The following is a 27,625-nucleotide window of genomic DNA, read 5'->3' as shown; positions in this document are numbered from 1 at the left end:
TACTGTAAGAAGAATCTTCTAAAATCAATATATGAGGTGAAAATGCTACGTGTGATAAAATGTTACAGATAAAGTGTTGTTAAAAAAAAATGATACAGCTCTTCCCTTCAAAGAAGGGAGCAGATTGGGGGCACAGGAAGGTGTGATGAAGGAAAAAGTAAGAACTGAAAGAGAAAGCAAGGACACTGAATTGTAATTTGGCAACACAGGACTATACCAGAGAGTAATAATAATTTTGATCTGCTCAATCAACAAAGCAACATAGTCAAATTTCCACTCACACATGCATTTCTTAAAAACTGTTCATCCTTCTTGGGAATAATTTAACCTGTCACAGCAGTTACGTTATAATCCAGGTTTTCAAAAGCACCTTTTGATGCCTCTTTTTCCTAAGACCACCTTGAAACTTCTCTAGTAAGTCTCTTTTCAACAGGAATACTGATTAACAGATTTTGAAGACAGCAGTCCTCAGAAAGTGAGATACTTAAGGTGACCTCATGCTTTTGTAAACAAAATTGACTTTGGGTTTGTCACACTGTCGAAGTCAGTCATGGGTCTGCAGACTAAAACAAGAGAAGGGGATGTCTTCAGCATCTATACACAAACATTTTTCATCAGGCAACACCAAAACTTGTGGCCAAAATCCATCATTTACTTACTTGAGCACTTACTGCAGCAAAATTATGAGTTCAGATCCTTCACTTTATGAAGAGCTTAAGTGACTGATCTATGTTTTGGGGTAAGTTCATAAAGTAAATCCAAGTCCAGACTAAAACATGTAAGTGAAAGACCTCTGTGGGCAACCAAAATATCAGCTGGAATTTGCACCTCATGCCCATTTCTAACTGCAGTATAACTTGCTTTCATTATTGCTTTATAGCTGCAAACCAACAGTGCCATCCACTGTTTTTCTGAGAAATCATTCAGTTATTTGCCCAAATCATCCTGCATACTGAAAGAGCCACCAGCAATATTAAAACTTTTCTATCACTCTGTGTTTGCAATGGATCATATGTGGCCAAACTTTTACATAGGTACTTCAGGCATTCCTTATTTTAGCTCAACTCAATGCTTATTTCTATATTAATGACAAGACCATGCCCAGGTATCTAATCTTGGGTAGGTGCTGTAGAAGAGATGAGTTCATGAAGTTTCTTGAATGGATGCAGTATGTTAAGTTTCTGCCTGATGATTTCACTCCAAATGGCTTGTTATGTGAAGCTTTTACTTAATGCAAGTCTCATATAGCTTTATATTGTTACATAAATCCTTAAGATAATCAAAAGGAGGGGGAAAAAAAACCCAAACACTTAAATATCAATAAATGTTTTCATTTGAAGTAGCATGCAGGTCTGTATTCACATGAAAATGTAAAGACAAAATCTGTACAAGCAGTCTTATGAAAGTCACAATCATGCTGTTGCATGGTCTTGAGGCTTCCCTGAGTGATATCAGAAGCCTAAAGCTAAAGCTCAGCATTAAGTATCACACAGAACTGCTGTTGCTAATCTTGCAATAGGCTTTCCCAACAAAATGGCTTTTTTTTCCTATTGATGATATGTTTTAAGGGGATGCAAGTATAGTTTTTGCAACGTGCATTTTGGTACTGCTGAGTATAGGCATTGCTGCAAAACGATACTATTATAGCAATTATAACTATTCTTTTTTTTCAATCTTCGTATTTCAGGACTATTGTTTTCCTTCCACTGCATAGAGGAGTCCTAAAAACTGTTCAGCCCACACACTCTTAAAGGTGTTTGGTTTTTTTCCTTAGGCAAAGGACAGCGACAAGATGCATTTTGTTTTATCCCACTAGAGGGCCCATGGCAAGGGCTGAAAATCGCTCCTGCGTTCTCTAGAGGCACCACGCAATTGCATCAAGGGACAGAGCGCAGGACTTTCTGTTGCTTCGCTTATCTTCTTTTTCCTCTTCTTTTTCCCCCCCCCCCCCCCCCCCTTTTTTTTTCCAGATTGGTTTTGTTTGTTTCTTTGCTGGGTTTTTTTTTGTTTGGTTGGTTGGTTGGTTGGGTTTTGTTTGTCTGTTTGTCGACTTGCTTGTTTGTTTCCCCAATGACATTGCAGTCTCACTCCCAAACTTACCCTGGAGTTACTTCGATTTTATTTTCACATCAGTTTTCCCAACAGGCACAAAAAAAAAATCTGTCAGAGGCTTCTTCGTTTAATAGTCTGATCTGAGTCAGTGACCCAGCAGGGAAGATTTTGTATCCCATTACTCAGTCCTATAGCCAGTATACACAACTGTCTTTTTCCACCCCCCCTCTCTGTATTTAAACTATAAACATTATTATAGTAAGGACTGTTGAACTCACGGATCATTAGACTTGGGGATGAGTGTGCCAAGCTCCTTGATTCGGTAATTAATATTATACCTCCTCCTTCTTTCAACTGTTAAAAAGAAACAGTTAAATAGTTACTGTTTTTATGGTGAAAGTGCTTGGAGCATTTCAACATAAAGCATTTTACTTGTTAAAAAAAATTCAATCGATGTACAGAAGATTTCTTCCTAAAATAGACATCTCAGCATCCCATTTGCAACTACACTCCTGAAGACTTAGTCACATATTGCTTAAATTTGAGATAATTAATTTTTCTGATATTTCTGCACCCTTTCTCCACTCTGCCCTCACACAACAGAGTTTTCAGCTTACTGGATTTTTGCAGATGACTTCAGCAGGGACACAAGACAACTCATCCAGCATTTAATATTTTGGCAGAACTCCTGATCACAGTTAGCAGCTTCAGTATCTTTTTTCTTTTTCTACATTTCTCAGCATTGCAAACCACACTGCTGCAAGCACATCCCTTCAAAGAAAAGATTATGTACCAAACCCCCATCATCCACAGCACCTCTGTTTCCTTTAGCAATGGACAGCACAAGCATATTTACAATCATTTTATTTTAATACAGGAAATTAAGAGAAATAGAAGAGTATAATAATATACATTTTATACTTCTAACTCAAACCACATATGGTATCCTTATTTACTTGTAACTTAGCTGGAAGTGAAAATAAGTGAAGATAAGCCTCTTAAAATTAGCTCTCCTTCTCTGCATACTCAGTCTACTCTGTATCAGCACTGTGCTGGTATCCAGACTGGATTGTGTGACCCTTCTTTGCACAAAAGAGTCTGTCACCTTTCTGCTCCCTTTTCACTGATTTTGACAAAATGATCTTCTGCTTCCTCACCAGCTTTTCTACAATCACTTTTACAGGCAGAGACTTCACATTTTCTAGTGAACAGGCCCAAATGACATCTCATCATTGTGAGGGATTTCTTGTCCATGATTGTGACACAGAAAATATATTCAGTGCCATTAGCTGTTAGAAACCAGCAGTGAAGTCATTACAGGGGTGGACTCACACTTTTGTCCACTGCTAGAATTGAATTGGATTGTTTTCCTTATGCTTTGCTTCTTGCAAGATCTTACCTTTAGTGAAATGTGCTGATGCCACTGTACTCTGTTAGATCAGTCCTGGCCTGCCTAGAATATGAGTAGAATGTAACCACGTTCCCCTTATCCATTAATGGACTTGTGCATTTGAAGTTTGATGGTCTGGTTTTGAATATATATTAGAAATGTGCAGTCAAGGGCAGCCAAGTGGGTGTTCCTAGGCTGACTTTCAACTTTACACAGTCATCCAAGCACACTGCTTTCCATCTCAGTCTCACAACACATCCTTACTTTTTCCAGTAAGATGTTTTATCTTCTTGCCTGTGTGAAGCTCTTAAGTTTTCTGCAGCAGTTACTTCCTCCCCAGCTGATTCCATCTCAAGGAACTTCCTAGCTGTTATTATTTACCCTGATGAAGTGCTCTGCCTTGGTGAGATTTTATCTTGTCTACCCTCTATAGGAACAAGTATTTCACTCAACAGATAAAAGCATCTCAGGTTTTGTAGTCATGACTTATATGTTCAGGAGACAGGACTGTTATCCTGAATTGTACTGTTAAGTGACCCTGTGCATCCCATTGACACGTTTGTGTGTGATCTCATCTGAGAATGCAACATATAGCTGCATGTACCAACTGAGCAATGTAAAAGATAGATTTCAGTTCTATGGGCAAAACAATGACAGGGCAAACTGATTGAAAGAATATGCATTAAATATACAATCCTATGGCATAAAAGCTGTTCAATTAATTTTTGGAGCACGGATAGAAGATACTCATCAAAAAAAAAGGTCAACTATATGTTGGCTGAAAAAAAGGCAGACAGAATTTTCTTTACATGTGTACACTTACAGAATTCACTTTCTTTGTTTGGGTTTTTTGGGTTTTTTTTTTTTTTTGTTTTATCTGAAAAGAAACTTCCAGTGGTTATATTTTGAAGCTTGGAAACATGTTTCAATAGAACTCTCCTGATTTATATCTGTTACAGTTCCAAAGGTGTCTTATCAATAATATTGCAAGCATGAAATGATACTAAAACCAAACCAGAGAATAGTTTTTTTGAGCTACATGGACAGGATGAGCATATAATAAACAAACTGTACAGTCTTAATGGCTTGTTTGGAAAAAGAAACCTCAAACAAAACAAGAAAATACATTTAGTAATGGTTTAAAATCTTGCTGTGACATGAAGAAGCAGTTCCATTTCTTAAATCTACGTCCTTTATCATGGCTTCATTTTTTATCTAACCTTTCAAAGGGTTTTTTTTCTTCTAATTCCTCCTTTGTGTGAGAAAGTATAAGAACATTTCTATAAAATATGGACTTAAATTCAACCTGAAACACTAATAAAGCCCTTATGTGTAATGCATTAATATGTCCAAGACATCAGAAAGTGGAGCTATCGAGAGAGAGACTCTGACCTCTGAAATATTCACTTAGAGCCAAACTATAAGAGTTGTTGCATGTCTGCATACTCTCATCCTGGCATATAATCTTCAGCACATCGCCACTGGTGAGGGACAGCTCTCAGACATGTTTTCTGTGTTTGAGAAAGGATGAATTCAGAGCCAAAAAAACCCCAAAAGGATGAATTCAGAGAAAAAAAAAAAAACCCAACAATTAAGGCAATGATAAGACTTGGTACCCCTAACATCTGGATGTACCTGTCTTTTGCCTTGCAATTACAACCCTGACTCACTGCCTTTTCTAGTCTGGCAAAACCTCCCCATTCCTGCCCAAGCAAGAATAGCAGCAGCTGCAGTTGTGCTTCAGAGAAGGTGTGCTAGCAACAGGCCTAAAAATATACATGGTCTGTCTGTAATCCATGAAAAATGTACAAAGAAAAATAAGGATGCCTTCTGGAAAGTCAGAGTAGCAGTAATTTGTCCACAGTGGCTGCGAGCTAGCACAGTGTACCAGTGGATGTTATACTTCCAGGTACGTAATCTCATGCCAATAAAGCCATAAATCTCTCTAAGATTGTCAGAATTGCTAGAGAACCAAGATATAAATAAAAGAACAAATATATAAATAGTGTCTACTAAGTAATTACTAATTTAGGTTTAAATTTATAGAATCATATTAATACCTCAAGTTGAAAGGGACTCATAAGCATCATATTTCTGCTGCAAAAGAAGGAAAGGAAAACTGCAAAATGTCATTGCTTTAGACAACACTTTTCAAAATTAATCCTTTAGGGTTTTGTTTGTTTCAAAGTCCTCTTTAAGAGGGAAAAAATGCTAAATACTTTCAAGATTTTTTTTTTCCTACTCTAGATATATCACAATGTTTATTTTTGTAAGTTTACTATTTAGGAGGCATGGAACTATTAATTTCATTATACCTCAAGCCTCCTCTAGAATTGAAATGCCCAATATCTTCACATGGCTTCACTGTTCTTCATAGAAGAAACAGAAGTATATCCCAGCCTACAGAGTTTAGGAAGCTTATGTATCACAGCAGAGTCAGAACACCATGAGTCTCGGTCAGTCCTGCCCTGTGACATACAATTTTCACAGCTTTAAGTGCTTAACTAGTGTTTAGAAGCTGTCTGATATCCTCTGTAAGTTCTTCTTGTTTTGTCCCTACCACCCATAGAGATACACTCTCTTGCTTGGGTGCTTCAGTAAGGTGTGAAAACTGGATTTTCACTGTTTTCATCATCTCTATACTTTCTTATCTGTTTTGCACTGTAGTTCATAGAGACAGCAAGTGTGCAGGATACATGTAGAATGGCAGAATAAAATAATAATAGCAGGAGATGATATAGAAAGAAATTAATTACAATATGCAAAGTGTTTTGAAAGACAAATATCAAAGACAAAAATCAGTTTTAGGGAAGAAAGCTCTGTGGTTGGCTGTTTGTAGACAGTTCAGGGGGCTTTTATTATCCTGGTAAGATGCTGATCTACAAAAAGACAAGAGATGTGGTAGCTACTGTATATTGGGTTTGCATTACCCATACTTTCCTTTGAATGAGATGGAAGATGAACACATACTTACTGAGATTGTGGTTATCCTTTTTTTGTCTCTCCTTTGCCATTGCTCGTGTATCTGCTTCTGACAGAAAGCAACATTTATTAAAACAGTCCTCACATTGTAATTCAATACTTTCCCTTTTCAAAATGGCCTTCTGCGACCAAGAGCAGCCTTGTAGTCATTCTACTTCATTACTTCTTATTATTAAACAAGATCATAAGAAAATCTATATTGTACCAGTACTGTATTTTGATCAAATCTGGCAGGTTTCTTCAGATTTTGTATTGTGCCTTTTTTTATTTAAGAACACAGAAGTGCCATGGAGGGGTATTTTTCTCCAATTTGCTGTATTTTACAACAGGATAAAACATACAATGCAATAATGTGAATATGGATTTGTATATCCCATAATGCAAGAGTTAATCAGATTTGTAAGATACTCAACAAACTCCCTGTTTCCTCTGAGTGACACTAATAAACTGTACATAGTTGTTAACATTCCTTGGATTAATTGAATGTAACTTTTAAAGTTGTTAATCCACTAATATAGATTTACCTTGAATAGCCTTATTGTAAGGTTCCAAAAGAACCATTTGTTCTACCCTGGAACAAATCTAATGGATGATAATTTATTTATATCATTGGTTAGGAGCCAACATGTGTTAGAATCCACTGTTTCCTAAAATAATTAGCTTTTATAGAATCATGGTGTTCATCAAAAAAAACCAAAACAAAACCCAAGATGAGAACATGCTTTCTGAAAGAGAAGAACAGAAACAGAACTTCTCTCCTTGGGTTTGGTTTGTTTTTTTTTCCTTAAATGAAACTAAAAAATGCAAAATTCTCAGGAATTTAATTATGGACATCTATTACATGGCTAAGATTTATTCAGCTTTTAAAAGAAACACCATCACTTCTGCAATTATAAAATACTAAAAGCTGAGAGTTCTTTTACCTGTGAGTTCCCTTTTTACTGGCAGATTTGCTGGGCAAGAAGCATTTGTGAGACCCATATTAGCTGGTGCCGTTCCCTGGTCACTGTTATATATATCCAAAATACTGCTAGATAGCTTGAGGGATATGGGAAGAAAGGGGAATAATTAAAAAGAAAATTTAAAATATTTAAATAAGTTCAAGGCTTAAGAGATGTTTAAAACTTAAGTACAAAGAGAAAAACTTCTTTGAGTATGAGCCTGGCGTTCTTTAGAAGGATCTGTGTGCTTGTGTCTAAAGGGAAAGTTTATACTGTTACGTAGTGTTAGGTAAGATTGATTGGAAGTGAGGGGTCACCGTCTGCCACTGTTCCAAAAGCAGCTTCCTAAGTGCCATTTATATGGGTTTCAGATGCAGAGTGATAGCAGGATATGGCCCCCAGTGTCTGTTTTTCAATTACTTCTATACTCTATTTTCCAATAACAGGATTACCACAACTGCACTTCAAACATGAATTAGGTTGAAAGCAAAAATAACCTTGCTGATTTTGACCTACTCCCCAGTGATGTTTTAGGGTTTCTTTTTAACCACATTACTTGGTAGTTCACACTGCACCTGGCTTAGCAGTGTAAAGATTCAGTGACCCAGTTAGATGCATTAGTTAACATTAGAATGGGCAGAACATCAATAACCTTTAAGGAAGCTGTGCTGTGCTTAGGATAGATGAGGTAACCTAAGGTTTTTAACATACATACCATATATGACCATGTATACCATTATCCCTATAACCTTACAAAATGCCATATAACAGTATTTAAACAAACCCCTATAATGCACTTAGAGAGAAATAAGACTAAAATATGTTTCTAATGATTCCAGATAATCACTCAAATATTACTTCTGCTTGAATAATTTCACATATCTGAAATAACTGTAAGATATGCACCCTCAGCAGGTTTGCAGATGACACCAGTTTAGAAAGGACACTGAGATGCTTGAGCGTGTCCAGGGAAGGGCGATGAGGCTGGTGAGAGGCCTTGAGCACAGCCCTACGAGGAGAGGCTGAGGGAGCTGGGATTGGTTAGCCTGGAGAAGAGGAGGCTCAGGGGAGACCTTATTGCTGTCTACAACTACCTGAGGGGTGGTTGTGGCCAGGAGGAGGTTGCTCTCTTCTCTCAGGTGGCCAGCACCAGAACGAGAGGACACAGCCTCAGGCTGTGCCAGGGGAAATTTAGGCTGGAGGTGAGGAGAAAGTTCTTCACTGAGAGAGTCATTGGACACTGGAATGGGCTGCCCGGGGAGGTGGTGGAGTCGCCGTCCCTGGGGCACTTCAAGGCAAGGTTGGACGTGGCACTTGGTGCCATGGTCTAGCCTTGAGCTCTGTGGTAAAGGGTTGGACTTGATGATCTCTGAGGTCTCTTCCAACCCTGATGATACTGTGATATTGTGATACCAAGCTGTGTGGCACAGTCGACTTGCTAGAGGGAAGGGATCCATCCAGAGGGACTTGGGCTGGCTGGAGAGGTGGGCCCAGGCCAACCTCATGACATTCAACGATGCCAGGTGTAAGGTGCTGCACCTGGGTCAGCACAATCCCAAGCACAGGCTGGGTGGCGAATGGCGGAGAGCAGCCCTGAGGAAAAGGACCTGAGGGTCTGGGTTCCCAGCACAAGATGGACATTGAACTGTTAGAGCAAGTCCAGAGGAGGGCCACAAAGCTGATCAGAGGGCTGGAGTGCCTCTGCTATAAGGGCAGGTTACAAGAGTTGGGGCTCTTCAGCCTGAAGAAGAGAAGGCTTTGAGGAGACCTTGTAGTAGCCTTCCAGTATCTGAGGGGGGCCTACAGGAAGGCTGAGGAGGGACTATTTGCAAGGTCTTGTAATGACAGGATGAGAGGTAATGAGTTTAAACTGGCAGAGGGGAGATTCAGACTAGATGTTAGGAAAGGGTTCTTTACAGTGAGGGTGGTGAGACACTGGAACAGGTTGCCCAGGGAGGTTGTGGCTGCTCCCTCCCTGGAGGTGTTCAAGACCAGGTTGGATGAGGCCTTGAACAGCCTGTTCTAGTGAGAGGTGTCCCTGCCTATGGTGGGGAGTTGGAACTGGAGGATCTTTGAGGTCCTTTCCAACCTAAACCATTCTATGATTCTATGGTTCTGTGATATGTAAAAACTTAGTGAAGAACAGTTCAACCTTTGCTCATTTCCACTGACAGCATAACCAGCATTTCAGCACTGATGTTGTTTTACACAGTGCAACATGTTGGTGTGAAAACAGCCATATGAAAGGAGTCCAAGTAGTTCTGCTACAGTTCTGGGCCCCTCCATTCAAGAGAGATGTTGAGGTGCTGGAACATGTCCAGAGAAGGGCAACAAAGCTGGTGAGAGGCCTGGAGCACAAATCCTATGAGGAGAGGCTGAGGGAGCTGGGGGTGTTTAGCCTGGAGAAGAGGAGGCTCAGGGGTGATCTTATTGCTGTCTACAACTACCTGAAGGGGCATTGTAGCCTGGTGGCAGTTGGTCTCTTTTCCCAGGCAACCACCAAAAGAACAAGGGGACACAGACTCACGTTGTGCCAGGGGAAGTATAGGCTGGATGTTAGGAGGAAGTTGTTGGCAGAGAGAGTGATTGGCATTGGAATGGGCTGCCCAGGGAGGTGGTGGAGGCACCGTCCCTGGGGGTCTTCAAGAAAAGCCTGGATGAGGCACTTGGTGCCATGGTCTAGTTGATTGGTTAGGGCTGGGTGCTAGGTTGGACTGGATGATCTTGGAGGTCTCTTCCAACCTGGCTGATTCTATGATTCTATGATTCTATGATTAGAAGACAATCATATATCACTTCTATCATATATATATAAATGCTTTGTGGTGGGTTTTTTTTGTTCCCAACATGCAAGGATTCAGAAATTGAGTTTTGGTCCACTTAGCCAAGGGGGGAAAAAAAACTACTGGCCTGAAATTAAAAAAAAAAAGCATTAAAGGAAACTAGGAGTTATTTAGGAAAATTCTTTTCATAGACAAGAAAACATCTTTTTACAGATCTGCCCTGCACTCAGGGATCTTAAAACAATGGAATTTTTTAGACAGATCACTGAGACAACAACCATATGCTTCTGCAGCACTCTTTAGGGGCATAGAATCATAGAATCAACCAGGTTGGAAGAGACCTCCAAGATCATCCAGTCCAACCTAGCACCCAGCCCTAGCCACTCAACTAGACCATGGCACTAAGTGCCTCAGCCAGGCTTTTCTTGGATGTCTGGTGGGAAGTAGCTTTTTTTAAACTGATCATTTCTCATCTTGCAGGCAGTGAGATTCATGAAGAATTATTCTGAACAGCAGCGCTTTCCTAGGTTTTTATATTGAATCTGAAATTTTAAAGAGGTTTTATTTTTAAAGGAATTATTTTAGTAGCTTAATTAATAACTTTACTAAATTATGTGAGAACTTAGTTTGGATTCACTTCTCCCAGCTACAGAACTTACAATGCAATAAGGCAAGCAGGATTCTTTCTCAATGCTCATAAATGACATTTTCAGTTTTAAAGTAGGTTTATTACTTAGAGGAACGGACAATTTTAAATACCATTAGAAATCAAAATGCTAAGTCAGATTTTAAAATCTGCTTACATATTTGATCCTCAATGAAAATACTTTTTAAAAGAATGTTTGGAATTCAGCTGATTATTACTCAAGGACAAGCTATGTTTAATGTGCAGGATTTGAATGCTAAGCGCATTCGCAAGTTAAGCACCTTTGTTTCATTCCAGAGTGGTAAACTGACAAATATTACAGAATCCATTGCAGCTTTGCCCTTGCATTTCCTTTATTCCAGGGACAGCACAGCAATATTACAAGACTGAACCCATATTAGTTCTAGACACATATTTAATTACTTCCTACATTCACCTAAATGAATTTGACTTACTGAAATTATATGAAAACAGAATTGTGTAAAAAGAATTGAGGGTCTGTGTGACTCCTTCCAGTGGACTTTGGATAAGGCTGCCATACAGTTTATGCTACTACTACTTTGTGTCACAGTATCACCAAGGTTGGAAGAGACCTCACAGATCATCAAGTCCAACCCTTTACCACAGAGCTCAAGGCTAGACCATGGCACCAAGTGCCACGTCCAATCCTGCCTTGAACAGCTCCAGGGACGGCGACTCCACCACCTCCCCGGGCAGCCCATTCCAGTGTCCAATGACTCTCTCAGTGAAGAACTTTCTCCTCACCTCCAGCCTAAATCTCCCCTGGCGCAGCCTGAGGCTGTGTCCTCTCGTTCTGGTGCTGGCCACCTGAGAGAAGAGAGCAACCTCCTCCTGGCCACAACCACCCCTCAGGTAGCTGTAGACAGCAATGAGGTCTCCCCTGAGCCTCCTCTTCTCCAGGCTAAACAATCCCAGCTCCCTCAGCCTCTCCTGGTAGGGCTGTGCTCAAAGCCTCTCACCAGCCTCGTCGCCCTTCTCTGGACACGCTCAAGCATCTCAATATCCCTCCTAAACTTGGGGCCCAGAACTGAACACAGCACTCAAGGTGTGGTCTAACCAGTGCAGAGTACAGGGGCAGAATGACCTCCCTGCTCCTGCTGACCACACCATTCCTGATGCAGGCCAGGATGCCACTGGCTCTCTTGGCCACCTGGGCACACTGCTGGCTCATGTTCAGATGGGTATCAATCAGCACCCCCAGATCCCTCTCTGTTTGGCTGCTCTCCAGCCACTCCGACCCCAGCCTGTATCTCTGCATGGGGTTGTTGTGGCCAAAGTGCAATACAGTCAATGAACAAAATAACAAAATCAGAATTGCAAATGACAGGTTGCCATGAACATGGGATACTTCTAATTGTCAACCAAGAATTTATCTTCATCCTCAAAATTTATTTAAATTTCTAGAGTCTACCCACAGAGGTGTGAACTTGAACAACAAGGCTCAAATACAAGAGAAGAGGTCATGAATGGCAAATTAAACTGGTGATGAAAAAAGTAATACTAAAACACTTGAGAAGTTCAGAAGTGCATGAGGGTTCCAAAGAGTATGAGTAAACTGCACTTAAAGCCACACCTGAACATTTCAGCTGGATTTGTTTACAGAGTTGATGAAGGTACTTCCATGTAACTCAGCTGCTGCTGTCTGGAGTGGTAGGAATTCATACGTCTCCATCCCTAGCAGAACCTCTGGGGCAGTGTAATTTCACACAGCTAGGCCTGCATGTGACTATCTGTCCATTGCCTGTATCCAGCTGCACTAATGTTTCCTTTGAGCAGCAAAAGGCAGTAAACATTTTCCCAGCTGTCCCATTTCATCTTTGTTCCACTGAGGTCATCTCCAGCATTTTCCCCCTCGTTACTTGGCAATTTCATCTGGTATTAGGAAAACAGAGTCATAACTCCATGTGGAGATGATGAAAATGAAACCCAAACCCAAGTCATTCACATACTGATAGCTGCAACCCTGTGACCTCACTAATTAGAATGATCCATGCATGTCTTAATCCAGAAGGAATAGGCAAGGAAGGAGAAGAGGTAGATGTAATCTTGGGTGTTAGGGAGTGTTTTGACTTTGTAGAGTTCAATGATGGTGGTGATAAGGTTGTTTATCAGTAAGAATCAAGGGGAAGGCCCACAAGGCAGGTATCTTGCTAGGATTCTGTAATAGACCACCCAACCAGGATGCAGAGACAAAATAAATGTTCTACAAGTAGCTGGAAGACATCTCACAGTGGCTAGTCCTTTTTCACATGTGTGAATTCAACTTAACAGATGCCTGCTGGAAATACAGGGCAGCAGGGAGAACAGTTTAGGAGGCTCCTGGAATGTGTGGAAGATAACTTCCTGACACAACTGGAGAGGGTTCCATTTAGGGAAGACACACTACTGAACCTGTTGTTTGCAGAGAAGGATATGTGGGTGACGTGATGTTTGGAAGCCATCTTGAGCGTAGTGATCATGAAATGACAGAGTTTTTGATTCTTGGAGAAGGAGAATCAGCACAACTGATAGCTTGGACATATGGAGGGCCTGTTTAGTAGATTGGTTGACAGAGTCCCTCAGGAGGCAGTCCTGAAGGGCAAAAGAGTCAAGAAGGCTTCACATTATTCAAGAAGGCACAGTCTTTTCTTGAACAACTCCAGGGATGGTGCCTCCACCACTTCCCTGGGCAGCCCATTCCAATGCCAATCACTCTCTCTGGCAAGAACTTCCTCCTAACATCCAGCCTAGACCTCCCCTGGCACAACTTGAGACTGTGTCCCCTTGTTCTATTGCTGCTTGCCTGGGAGAAGAGACCAACCCCCACCTGGCTACAATGTCCCTTCAGGTAGTTGTAGACAGCAATGAGGTCCCCCCTGAGCCTCCTCTTCTCCAGGCTAAACAACCCCAACTCCCTCAGCCTCTCCTCATAGGCTTTGTGTTCCAGGCCTTTCACCAGCTTCATCACCACTCCTCATAAGTCACATAATTTCCAACCCTTCCATTAATGACACACATATTTTTGTATGGGCATCTGAGAATTTAGATGCAAGTGACTCATGGGGGATGAATATATACACATTAAAAATAACACTATCAAATTAGCAGGTTTTCTTGCTTCTTAAATACAGCCATCTTTAGACAAAAGAATAACAATCTTTCACATAGTAGATGGTTAAGTGGGAATAAGCAGTGACAATGTGGTAAAGGAAGAGAATACTGTACCTAATTAAACCTCCAAGAATTACAGAGAGCAGGCTGTAATTAGCAAAGCTAACATTTGGCAAGGACACTGGGGTTAGCACTCATCCTTCTGTATAAAGTGTCATGGATCTTCAGTGACTGTGTGCAAAGACTGGAACAGGAGAATTCCCATTCATGGATATCAGTCCTGGAACATGCTCAACTTTGAAGTCTATTATAAAAGAAACCTTCAGCTGAAGTAGCTGAGTGAGACTGCCTGGCTTGAGCTTAGCAGCACCTCACAAGAGTCTGTGACTTTGTGCTTGCTGACAGTGTCCAAGACAATGACTGTGCAGGCCTCCTCCAGAGAAATGTGTTATATTCAATATTTGAGGCTGAACTGCTGCACAGAGAGGATTGTGAGGCAGGTATTAGGAGTCCATTGTATCACAGTATCACCAAGGTTGGAAGAGACCTCACAGATCATCAAGTCCAACCCTTTACCACAGAGCTCAAGGCTAGACCATGGCACCAAGTGCCACGTCCAATCCTGCCTTGAACAGCTCCAGGGATGGTGACTCCACCACCTCCCCGGGCAGCCCATTCCAGTGTCCAATGACTCTCTCAGTGAAGAACTTTCTCCACACCTCCAGCCTAAATTTCCCCTGGCATAGCTTGGGGCTGTGTCCTCTTGTTCTGGTGCTGGCCACCTGAGAGAAGAGAGCAACCTCCTCCTGGCCACAACCACCCCTCAGGTAGTTGTAGACAGCAATGAGGTCTCCCCTGAGCCTCCTCTTCTCCAGGCTAAACACCCCCAGCTCCCTCAGCCTCTCCTCCTAGGGCTTGTCTGCATGGATGTCTAGCAATGGGCAGCTGTGATTGCAGTTTGCAGTGTCTCATAGCAAGTTATGTTTGGTGTTTTGGTTTTTTTTAACAGAAAACATTACTAAGCCAGGAAAACCTTTGCCTCATTCAGGGAAAAATAATGTGGTATTCTAAATCCCACAGTATGGCTGCTATTGGAAAATGTAATGTAATTTCAATGGAGTCTTAAACCAAACAGCATTTCCATAACTTCTGGGCCCCTCAATTCAAGAGAGATGTTGAGGTGCTGGAATGTGTCCAGAGAAGGGCAACAAAGCTGGTGAGGGGCCTGGAACACAAAGCCTATGAAGAGAGGCTGAGGGAGCTGGGGGTGTTTAGTCTGGAGAAGAGGAGGCTTAGGGGGGACCTCCTTGCTGTCTACAACTACCTGAAGGGAGGCTGTAGCCAGGTGGGGGTTGGTCTCTTCTCCCAGACAACTACCAATAGAACAAGGGGACACAGTCTCAAGTTGTGCTGGGGGAAGTACAGGCTGGATGTTAGGAGGAAGTTGTTGGCAGAGAGAGTGATTGGCATTGGAATGGGCTGCCCAGGGAGGTGGTGGAGGCACCATCCCTGGAGGTGTTCAAGAAAAGCCTGGATGAGGCACTTAGTGCCATGGTCTAGTTGACTGGCTAGGGCTGGGGGATAGGTTGGACTGGACAATCTTGGAGATCTCTTCCAACCTGGTTGATTCTATGATTCTATGAAGAAGAATTCATAACGTGGGTTGTCTGTACCTGTAGTCCCTAGACAGCTCTATGTCATGACATGATCACATACTGTTTGTTTTTCCAGAATGACTAATTTCTGCATTACGTGTCTGTCTGACAGTTACACTCAAGAACTGTAAGTAGCATAGTTCTATGAGAATCAGTGTTGCATAGCTAGAAAATAACAGTCCAACACTCTTCCAAAGTCAGCTAAACCTAGATTTTTATTCTTAACTTAAAAATCCTGCTGAATGTAGTAACACCCAGTCTGGATTGAGTGGACTATCCATTTCCTGGGTATTTAATTCATTTAACATATCATCACATAAGTCATTTCATAAAACATTAAGGCCCTGTCTAAAATCAGTTAGATTCCACATCTCCAATATTTGTACTGGGAGTATGTTCTAAAAGTTGAATGATTGTAAATTGTTTATTTCTATTCCTAGGTATTTTTTGTGGGTGTGGTGGTGGTGGTTTGGTTTTGGGGTTTTGGTTTTTTTTGTGTGTTCCTTTAACTTACAAGCAATTAACTTACATAGTTAATTGCTTAACATCCCTGTGTGATTTTTGGTTTGCTAAGTTGAACAGGCTATCAGTTCTTTAGCCAGACTTGCCATGTTATGATGCATCCTAAAAGGCCTCTCTCTGCCTTTCCCACCTTGAATTATTCTTTTTCTGAAGAGTGGATACCTTTGTCTACAGGATCCTAAAAGTTCTGTAGCCAGTGAATTCTGCAGTGGATATTGCCTTGTGTCTCTTGGAAGCCTCTCTCATGATGGATCCTAAGACCATATTTATCTCCTTTTGATGGCTTATAGTCATCCTCTGAGCAACTAATGTAACCAGATCTTTCTCTGTCATCTTCAGTTAATGAGCTCTCAGCTTACTGCAGACGTTCTTGTTATTAGTATTTAAATGAATGACCTTACACTCGATACTATTACATTCCTTCCATTTATACTCTTCTGTCATCACAGTCATATAATTCTTCCTCTATGATATCCTCATCCTCTTTTGTATTGGCAATACTTTTGCTACCCCAGTAAATTTCATTAGCATAGAAGTATTTATGCTAATATTTATATTAAATATACTGAGGTTGAGGATTGGTTCTTGGGATGCTTTTGTATTGGCAATACTTTTGCTACCCCAGTGAATTTCATTAGCATAGAAGTATTTATGCTAATATTTATATTAAATATACTGAGGTTGAGGATTGGTTCTTGGGATGCTTTTGTATTGGCAATACTTTTGCTACCCCAGTAAATTTCATTAGCATAGAAGTATTTATGCTAATATTTATATTAAATATACTGAGGTTGAGGATTGGTTCTTGGGATGCTTTTGTATTGGCAATACTTTTGCTACCCCAGTAAATTTCATTAGCATAGAAGTATTTATGCTAATATTTATATTAAATATATTGAGGTTGAGGATTGGTTCTTGGGATGCTTTTGTATTGGCAATACTTTTGCTACCCCAGTGAATTTCATTAGCATAGAAGTATGTATGCTAATATTTATATTAAATATACTGAGGTTGAGGATTGGTTCTTGGGATGCTTTATAGATGCCTTCTTTTTTTAACAAAATCCTTGTCATGTCTTTATTTTGCCTCTTCACTTGGAAACAATCTTGTTCAGTCACTTTCTAGATAACCTCTACTGCATTTTACTAAAATGCATTCATAAAAGAAGGGTACAATCAACCAACTCTGGATATGCCTGACTAGGTAGAAAGAATAATTCCAGTGGCAAACAACCCTCCATACACCCAAAAAGATGTCACTAATTGTGAAGAATTTTTAAAGAGCAGACACCTGTTCTAGGCATCTAAAATAGCTAAATCCTTGGATAGCAAGAGCTTTTTTCACCAAAGGCATCTGGCCTGTTCTGACAGGTCAAAACAATTCACTGCTTTTTCTTGAGGGACCCAAGAATAAGCAGTGTTTCTCCAAGGGTGATATTTCCACGAGGTCACATTCACAAATCCAAGCATATGATCAGAAGTGTCAAGAGGCCCCCACAAAATACAAAAGTCAGGACCAGACTGCTTGTTTCAGAGGTCTTAATTCTGACAAGGTCCAAAGACTCACTGAAAGGAGGGCAAGTGGGAAGCAAGCTGCAGGAATAGTCCTGCTAGCAGAAATTTCCTTTGCTACCCTATTTTTCCACCACGTGTGTCTACATTTCTACACTCTACTCCTATCTGGTAAAACCACACCTGGAGTACTGCATCCAGCTCTGGAGTCCTCAATAAAAGAAGGATATGGACCTGCTAAAGCAGGTCCAGAGGAGGGCCATGAAAATGATCAGAGGGCTGGAACACCTCTGCTACAAGGACAGGCTGAAGGAGCTGGGGTTGTTCAGCCTGGAGAAGAGAAGGCTCTGGGAAGAACTAATTGCCACCTTCCAGTACCTGAAAGGGGCCTGGAAGAAGGCTGAAGAGGGACCTTACAAAGGCCTGCAGCAATAGGACAAGGGGCAATGATTTTAAATTTGAGAATATTTGGAATGAATGTTAGGGAAAAGATCTTTACAATGAGGGTGACTGAGCACTGGAACAGTTCATCCAGAATGGTAGTTGAGGCCCCATCCCTGGAGATACACAGGGTGAGGCTTGACAGAGCTCTGGGTGACCTGATGTAGTTGGGGTTGTCCCTGCTGACTGCAAGGGGGTTGGACTAGATGACCTCTAGAGGACCCTTCCAACTCAGGTGATTATATGATTTCCTGCAGTATCAGAAGTATAGCATACATTCAGAGCAGTTGTTGTTCTGCACAGACCTTTGAATTAGATGAAAAGTCACAGTTTACTGAAACACACATTGAACATACAAGAACTACCCCACTTTCCCCCTTCTCAAAAACTGGAAATGCTCATTATACCAGATACTACTGTTTAGAAAATAGATCTGTGATGAATGAATTATTACACAGCTACTAAACAATTCACCATTTTGCAAATTCAGGGCACACTTTGAAGTTAGCCAGTGAAAAAAAGTTTTATTTATCCACAATGAATAAACAGAGAAGGAATTCCGAGGCCCTTTTGCAATTGCAATATAAAATACTTCTGTTTGAAAATAGATGATCTTTAATAATAACTAACATCCAAATTTTCCAGTTTCTATTTTCATTATCTACAGAGAACAGCAGAAATGTTTCACCTTTCAGACTTGTTTTCGTTTGAACAAATTGTATCTCCTCCTCTATTTATATTTAACATGGTTTGTAATTACACACTTTTCAACCAGGGACTTAATGTTCAGATATATTACATGTTATATATTATGCATGAAAACTGGTTCATTTTTTATCTTCAAATAATGATCATCAAGCTGGTTCATTATTCATCAGAGAAAAATGAACTCTGCTCATATTACCTGTTACAGTACATTCCTGCCCTGATCATATGCATAGAAGTCCATTGCCTATAGAAGTATAACCAAGCAAAGGAATTTTCTGGAGAATCAGCCTTTTAAGGGTCAGTTCTATACTTTCAGTTATCATCTCTTAATTATACATTTTTGGCTGTTCTTGGTTTTTCTGGTTACAAAACTAACATAATAGACGTAGAAGAAAAGTGAAGTGATGTTGTGATAGCATCATCATCTAACTTGTAGCTGGAAATCAAATGTCACTGTACTACTGCCCCATTACTCTCCAAGTGTTTAAATCCAAAGATGAAAACTACATAACAGTTGTGTTAAATGTTTTACTGAGCTAATCATAGAATCAACCAGGTTGGAAGAGACCTCCAAGATCATCCAGGCCAACCTAGCACCCAGCCCTAGCCAATCAACTAGACCATGGCACTAAGTGCCTCAGCCAGGCTTTTCTTGAACACCTCCAGGGACGGTGCCTCCACCACCTCCCTGGGCAGCCCATTCCAATGCCAATCACTCTCTCTGGGAAGAACTTCCTCCTAATATCCAGCCTGTACTTCCCCCAGCACAACTTGAGACTGTGTCCCCTTGTTCTTTTGCTGGTTGCCTGGGAGAAGAGGCCAACCCCCACCTGGCTACAATGTCCCTTCAGGTAGTTGTAGACAGCAATGAGGTCACCCCTGAGCCTCCTCTTCTCTAGGCTAAACAACCCCAGCTCCCTCAGACTCTCCTCATAGATTTTGGCTAGTAAAACCAGAGAATGCATTAATTCCTGTCCCTACCCCACTTCTACTTCTCTGGCTACTGTATGTAAATACATAAACCAAATCAGGCAACCTGAAAACAATGAAAAAAAAATGTCAGCTGTACCTGAGGCTCAACAAGTGAAAAAAAAAAAAATCAGGATTAGAATATGCAACATTTTTCTCTTAATATAGATGTTAGCATCTCTGTTATCTGTATTTATATGCTACATTTTATGATGCTATTATGTGTTTTACATTATGTCCTCCTACATTTTTCACATATTCAGATATTCACATAATCTGAATCCATTACAGTAATATTTCTGTGATGTAGTATGTTCAAATGGATTAACATGTGCCATCACAGGTTTTGTTTTCCATGCAAATCCTTTCTCCAGCAGTTGATTTCAGATACATTCACAAGCGTTTATTTCTAGTGTAAATATCAATGCATGGTTAACTACTTCATAAACTACTGTACACAATTAGTAAGTGTTGTATAAGGTCTTGGCTGAGGGAGAAGAGGTACTAAGAAGAGCAATGTTAACTTTTAGGAGTTTATTTCTCAGAATAGCTTTCAAAGACATCACTGTATTTTCAACAAGTTAGCTTTATCTTGCACTAGAATGCTTGACAGGGTCTAGAGAAGAACAAAGTGAGTGGCCACTGTTTTTGTCTCTGAGCTCACAAGTTTTTTGTTCAACCTCTGTAATTACTAGTGACAGAAGTTAGTAAAGTTTAGCTCCAGAAGTGATCACAGCCTGTATGTTACAGACCCCAAGGTGCTTAATGCAACTGTCTCTATTATTTGCCATCTATTAAAAATTTCAGGTCTTGTAGTTCTTGTATACAGACAACACAAGATATGCAGCAGAGGCTGTGCATTAGTCCTTTTGGATAGGACAAAATCAACCTGCTGGCTCCAAACAGCAGGAATTTGCTTGCAGACCTGCTGCACAGGAATGTGTAGTAGGAGAATTAGAAAATTGTTTTATCTTATCCTTTTAGCTCTGCTCAATGTATGTTAACCTCTTTTAGAGATGATGATGTTTATAGGAGGTTCTTCTATAGAAAAAAAGGTGTGTGTTTTAGACTAATAGTTATATTTTAGAATAATAATTAAATTGATATCTAGTTACCTTTCTAAAAAAGAAGAACAAAGAGGAAAACAATGACTTTTTCTTTCATTTCATAGTTATGAAACAATTTACTCTAGTTTGAGTCTTCTGGCTCACTTTAGCCAGAGAGGTCTATCCCAAAACAGAGGATAGTTATTTAGACAATTTACTCTAGTTTTGAGTCTTCTGGCTCACTTTAGCCAGAGAGGTCTATCCCAAAACAGAGGACAGTTATTAGACATTGTACTCTTATAGCATTATAAGACAGAGCTGAGCTAGTCAAGCATTTTGCACATCTTTTGAATACTGGAGCCACGTAAAAGTGAGCTACACATTTTTTTCCTGACCTAAAGGATTGAATTCTCTATCCTACAAAGACATTTATTACAGCATGAGGTAAATTGCAAACACTCATATCCAATCTATTTGGAGTACTGAGAGCAAGCAAAAGAGCCCATTTCAGCCTCAAACTACTATCTTGTGTGAAATACTGAGAACAAACTTCCATCTGGCATCTACATGACATTCAAAACAGCAGCACCGATGATAGCAAAAGACACCTCCAGCTGCAGAAAACAAGCCTGAGTTCACAGTTTGTGCATTTCATTGTTAATTCTCTGCAACTGAAAGACATGCTGTCCTATCTAGCACCTTTATACTGTTGAAGAAGGACAAAGAAAACATTTGCTCACCAGTTTTATTTTTGAGGAGCCTATTATTTCCTCAATAGCTACTGCCTGTTCCTTCTCCTTCATTTTTCCTGTTTGTTAAACTTGGAACTGATACCAGGGACTGGTAGACAAGTTTATATGCTTAGGTGAACTTTGATTCTTCCTTGGACTTTAAGACTAATCTAGTCTAGAATGTGATTGACAAAGCATTTTCATTGATGTTAGGCTGCCTTTTCAAGTTACCCAACCTGAGCAAATTACGTTGTTAATGTTTACTCTGACTCTTTCTCTAAAATTATTTTAGCAGATTTTATAAACTTATAAAGGTCACCAAATGACAGCACTAATCACTAAATTGAAAACAGGCATGATTATACAGTAGGGGGCTGCCTAGATCAGCAGCACTATTTGCACCACTAATGGAAACCTAGTTTTACTTCATGATTGAATAATCACAGCAATTACTGAATAAAATACTTCAGAAGATGCTTACTTTAATTATTGTTTCTGTATGATTTCTGGCAATGAGAAACACAGCAGCTTTTGTAATACATCCAAATAGTAACCATTACTATTTGACAAATAGTTAATACAAACTACCACAACACAAATTATTAATGCCACGATAAGAAACTGTGACCTCAAAGACCTTGTAATAGCAGAGAGACTTTAGAGAGTACACTGTGCTTTATTAATAGCATCTCTATAAAATCAAATGCAGACTTAATAGACTTAACCAGAACTTTATACTAGCTGTAATTAAGAGAGAGATAAAAATTAAAGAAAGAAAACTTCTATCCTGTCTTCTTCTGATCAAACCTCTACTCCATGCCTGTACAACACAACCTTTTTTCAAATATCAAAGAAGTTGAACAAACACAAATGAGCCGCAGTGAACTGAGGATTGTCTCCGTAAGCGGTTTTCCTGCAAGAGTGACAGAAACAGAGCAATCCCGACTGACATGACTTTGAAGTAAACTGGAAGCAGTTGTATGAATGTATGAGCTGAAGTCATGAGAATCCCTCAAGAGGTGACCTACTGCAAGACAATTCCTTTTCACAGCACTATGCCCCCCATTCTGCCACTGTTTGCTCCCCGCCACCCCAACACAGCCCTGCCATCTAACGGCTAGCAAAGCTCCTGCGCTTCGGCGTGCCCAGGTGCTTTTGGTTTCCCTCTGTTGGAGATTCGATTCTTCTTCTCCCAACATATAAATATCACATACAACGAGTGAGATTCAGAGGAAGAGTGGAGAACTTCGGTTACCTTCACAGACAGACAAAGCTGCCAAGGACAAACTCATTGTTTGTGACAGCTGCAAATCTCTGAGGTGATGTGAACTTCAAAGCACTAACAACATCATCATGATTTCAGCATGCACTTGGAGCTGTAGCTGTTGGAGGAACTAATACTGCTTCAACTCTTTGAAGTATTTCTTTCTTTTAAAGGGAAGAGCCATAGTGGAAACTATTTTGGAGGTTATTTTTTCTAATAACTTGATTTAACAGATATTTGCTCCAGTTTTATCAGGGGCTACCAAAGTTGTTCTATTCCCTGAGTGAGAATAAGTCTTCTCTAATGGTGCATTTATCCATATATAATAATAACAACATCTCTACTTTCTATTGGTTAGAAGCCAATGCTTTCAGGAACATAGAATCATAGAATCAACCAGGTTGGAAGAGACCTCCAAGATCATCCAGTCCTACCTATCTCCCAGCCCTGTCCAATCAACTAGACCATGGCACTAAGCGCCTCAGACAGGCTTTTTTTGAACCCCTCCTCTTTTAACACATCCTTATGGCAAGCTCATTTAAGAGGATAATTAAATAAAACATGTCTTAAACATTACAAATAAATCAAAATAGATTTTTTTTTTTTTCTATTTGGTAGTGAACACAGGAACAACTCAGTAAAAAGATTTTCCACTGAGAAGTTTTCCATTTTCTCCAAAGCATCTGAAAGGAACTGCTCCATTTGGTTTAGTCATTCAATACCTGCTACACCATCAACAGTGAGCCCAACTGATTTGACTTACCATCAGCTGGGGCACTGCTGGTGAGTTTCGAAGCCTATTTTTATTTCAGTGCTTGGCCCCAAGCACTGCTCTGCACAACTCCTTAGCTCTCACCACCAGCCAACTAATTGATACAGAACCTCTGTCCTGAGGTTTCTTTAAGAATACTTCTGAAAGCTCTTGTTTTCTTGTGCACCCAAATCAAAAACAAATTAAAGGCCCTGGAAAGGTTCACAGAATAAAATTAATTTCCTGCTGGTCCCACCTAATATGGTGCAAGAGATGCCTGTGCTCTTGAAAAACATTAATATTCTTTCATTTTATTCACATTTCAAGCCAGTCAATCTCCTCTTGCTTTTGATGTAAGTTCTAGTGGACTGCATGTCAAGTACAGGACATTATCCCAGTAGCTGTACAGTGATTATCTGGGTTATGGCAGTTCTTTCCAAATGATGATACTGGTAAAATGCCAAATGTTTCAGAGAGATTACTGTTCTGCTTGCCAAATTACTGGGTTTTCTGGTGAGTCATAGATCATAGAATCATAGAATCAACCAGGTTGGAAGAGACATCCAAGATCATCCAGTCCAACCTAGCACCCAGCCCTAGCCAGTCAACTAGACCATGGCACTAAGTGCCTCAGCCAGGCTTTGCTTGAACACCTCCAGGGACGGTGCCTCCACCACCTCCCTGGGCAGCCCATTCCAATGCCAATCACTCTCTCTGGCAAGAACTTCCTCCTAACATCCAGCCTGTACTTCCCCTGGCACAACTTGAGACTGTGTCCCCTTGTTCTCTTGGTGGTTGCCTGGGAGAAGAGGCCACCCCCCACCTGGCTACAATGTCCCTTCAGGTAAGTCCTAGGGCTGTATACATACATGAGCAAAATAAAACTGTTTAATAACAAGTAGAGGTTCACTAGGTCACGTCATCAAATCACACTCTGAAAAGCACAGAGATCCTATTTTTTAACTGTTTTTTCCTAGTTCTCTGTGATTAGTGCTCTCTATGTCTGCCTTAATTTAGCATGTTTCTTAAACTTCCCTTTTTCATATGTTAAAAGGAGTACAGACCACAGCTTTTCAGACCTTGCCATAAACTCCTAATGATGGTTCCGTATATGCTTTACATTAACAGACATGTACAACTACATTCTCTGTCTTCTAAGCATTTGGACATTAATAAACTTGAATTTCACTACACCACGTTGAATAGACTGTGAGGATTTTGAATAAGAGTAAATGCCTCAGAAAAAAAAAGAAAAATGTTTTCAGATATCTGTCAGAATATCTGATCTGCATAACATTAGTTTGCTTCTAAAGCTAGTATCTTCCTTGTTTCATTTTTGTAATGATTCCTGTAAGCTCAGGAATATACCTGTTGCTCTTAATACAATACTTATGAGAACAAATTAATTTCTTACAATGTAGATAAATATGTTACTGTCTGTTACTAAACAGTTTCATAAAACTAAATTATTCTGACAAGGAAAAATTAATGTAAATTGGGTTCATCTTCAACTTATAAAATTAAATCTTACTCTCCCCATGGTGAACAGTCATCATCAAATGATAGTTCATAAGACTACTTATATTGTTCCAGCTATGTTTTCTGGACAAAGAGTCATTGGGCACTGGAATGGGCTGCCTGGGGAGGTGGTGGAGTCGTCGTCCCTGGGGCAGTTCAAGGCAAGGTTGGATGTGGCACTTGGTGCCATGGTCTAGCCTTGGGCACTGTGGTTAAGGGTTGGACTTGATGATCTGTGAGGTCTCTTCCAACCTTGGTGATACTGTGATACTGTGATACTGTGAACTGTGCCATAAACACTTTCAGAAGAATTAAGACTTCTTTCATAGAGGGAGGACCTAGTATTATACTTTAAGTGAACTTCTAAAACATTATAAAATGTAGGCTTCTACTATTACATACTATCGTGAGTAACAGAAGGAAAGACAAGAATCCCTACTTTGAGCAGCTTTGAAGTTGTCATCCAAAACCACAGCACTTTATGAAACGATGAATTTGAGTTTGAACGCAATAAAAGCCAGACAATCCACTCTTCTGAAGCTGTAATCATTTTAATGAGAGATGGAGAACTGTTCTTGTTTTCACTTCTCTGGTTTTACTAATATAGGACTGTAATTCATTAATTCAGGGTCAGACAATGAGCCTCTGAGCAATTACTCACATGAGTGGTCTTACAGAATTCAATGTCTTTGTTTAATGTGTCATTAAAATGGTACATGGGTGCACCTAACTAAAGCAAACACTAATTCACTGCAACATGCAACAAGTAGCACTGAAAAGTTGCTGATCTCAGCCACCACCTATTCAGACAAATAACAAAAGAAAATGGCTTCATGAATTTGTGTTCTTCAAGAAAAGACTTTGCTGGAAAAACACCCAAGTCTTATACCACGTTCTGACATGCAAGAGACTAAGGCTTTTTCAATGTCTTAGAGAGATTACTCTGCACAATTTGGGAAAATTCAAGACAATGCCATACAGAGAAAAATTGAAGATGAAATTCTAAAAAGACTTAAACATTACACTGGAAAACAATAAAGAGGAAGCAAGTACTAAATTAGATACACAGCAACTCAATCTCAGTTGTGATCTCACACTATGCTGACAGCAGCCATTATAGGCAGGCATCTTGTGCAGATGTACATAAGAGGTAATATGAGTCTTTAAGTACAGCAGAAATAAATTCCTCTTCTGAGGGGAATTAGATGTTCTCTCATCTCTGATCATATCTCCTAGCACAGCACTGTTTAATACAGTAATAGTTTCTAAACTATTTTTTTCTGCTTGTCTCTTTGTCATTCTCAATTGCAGAACTTATGGCCAAAATTTTGCAGGCAGATTTAAGATGTTGCTGGAAAGATGCCATAAAACCTTGAATCATAAGCTAAATGCCTGAAATCACCTCCATATGCCCATTTCTTTCCTACATTTTTTGAGTACACACTGCCAAAAGTGAAGACAGAAGAGGCATAGACTGCTTAATTGCTTCCACACTGATGCAGTTTACTGCACAGAGACTTGGAAACACACACTATTCTCTGGTTTACCTAGTAGTCTGGTGATTCCCTCCACACAAACAAAAGTCTAAATACAATTACCTGGTCCACAGCACTGCAAGAATCTCAAATCATTGCAAGTTAAGATTCTGGCTAGACTTAAAAGCTGTTGCACATTTCCTTGCTTGTCAAGAGTAGGGTATTCAATACATTTTAGAGAGGTATGTCCTTCATGGCTGAAAATAAAGGCTAACGAGGCTGGAATTAGCATAGATTAACATCATCCAATTTTAAAAGGTGTTGAGGGAGTATGGGTCCAATCCAAAAGCAAGAATTCATGCCATCTCATGGTACCACACCAGAAAGGATCCTCCCCTGCCTCTCATTAATTTGAACCAAAATATTAATTCACTCCCCAGGGAACATTTCTTTGCTGTGCTCTGTACTGAGATACATATAAATCAGTCTGGCTGTATTAGTTCTGCAGCCAGCATGTGAATGCCAGGTATTCACGGAGCTATTAATTGGCATTAATACTGGACTGTCTAGTAGGCAACACAGAGGAGTAGATATCATCTCTCCAAAGGTATTTTTGTAGCCAATGATGGTCTGTAGTCAGAAAAAGATGTTCCTCCAGTGAGTGATTAAGAACAAGTACCCAATTCTGTATTCTGAAATGAACTTTGTAGACTGTCAAAGCTTATGAAAATCCTTCTGCCTTCACCAGAGTGAAGTTTCTCTTTATCAGTGTCCATTTAAAACCCTGAGGACAAAATCTACAGAAAATGGTAAGATAAATTAGGATTGAGAGGACAAAACCCATCTCTTCTATAAGGTGTGTTGCACTACAGTAACCAAAAGATGTTATTTTCATGACTAATCATAGAATCAATCAGGTTGGAAGAGACCTCCAAGATCATCCAGTCCAACCTAGCACCCAGCCCTAGCCAGTCAACTAGACCATGGCACTAAGTGCCTCAGCCAGGCTTTTCTTGAAGACCCCCAGGGACGGTGCCTCCACCACCTCCCTGGGCAGCCCATTCCAATGGCAAATCACTCTCTCTGGGAAGAACTTCTTCCTAATATCCAGCCTATACCTACCCTGGCA

General features: G+C 40.2%; 1 protein-coding gene across 1 annotated transcript in view; it reads right to left on the bottom strand.

Moving 5' to 3' along the window:
- Positions 1–27,625, bottom strand: part of TFEC (transcription factor EC) — a 41,430-nt gene that overhangs the window by 9,944 nt on the left and 3,861 nt on the right. The window contains exons 3-5 of the mRNA XM_064142085.1: positions 7,348–7,462; positions 6,417–6,473; positions 2,331–2,406 (exon numbers count right to left, since the gene is read on the bottom strand). Of these exons, the coding sequence (XP_063998155.1) occupies positions 2,331–2,406; positions 6,417–6,473; positions 7,348–7,462 (248 nt within the window). The remainder of the gene's footprint in view (positions 1–2,330; positions 2,407–6,416; positions 6,474–7,347; positions 7,463–27,625) is intronic.

Source organism: Pogoniulus pusillus, chromosome 4, assembly GCF_015220805.1.
Source record: "Pogoniulus pusillus isolate bPogPus1 chromosome 4, bPogPus1.pri, whole genome shotgun sequence".
NCBI classification, from domain to species: Eukaryota; Metazoa; Chordata; class Aves; order Piciformes; family Lybiidae; genus Pogoniulus; species Pogoniulus pusillus.
This window is presented reverse-complemented; position numbering and strand designations above follow the sequence as displayed.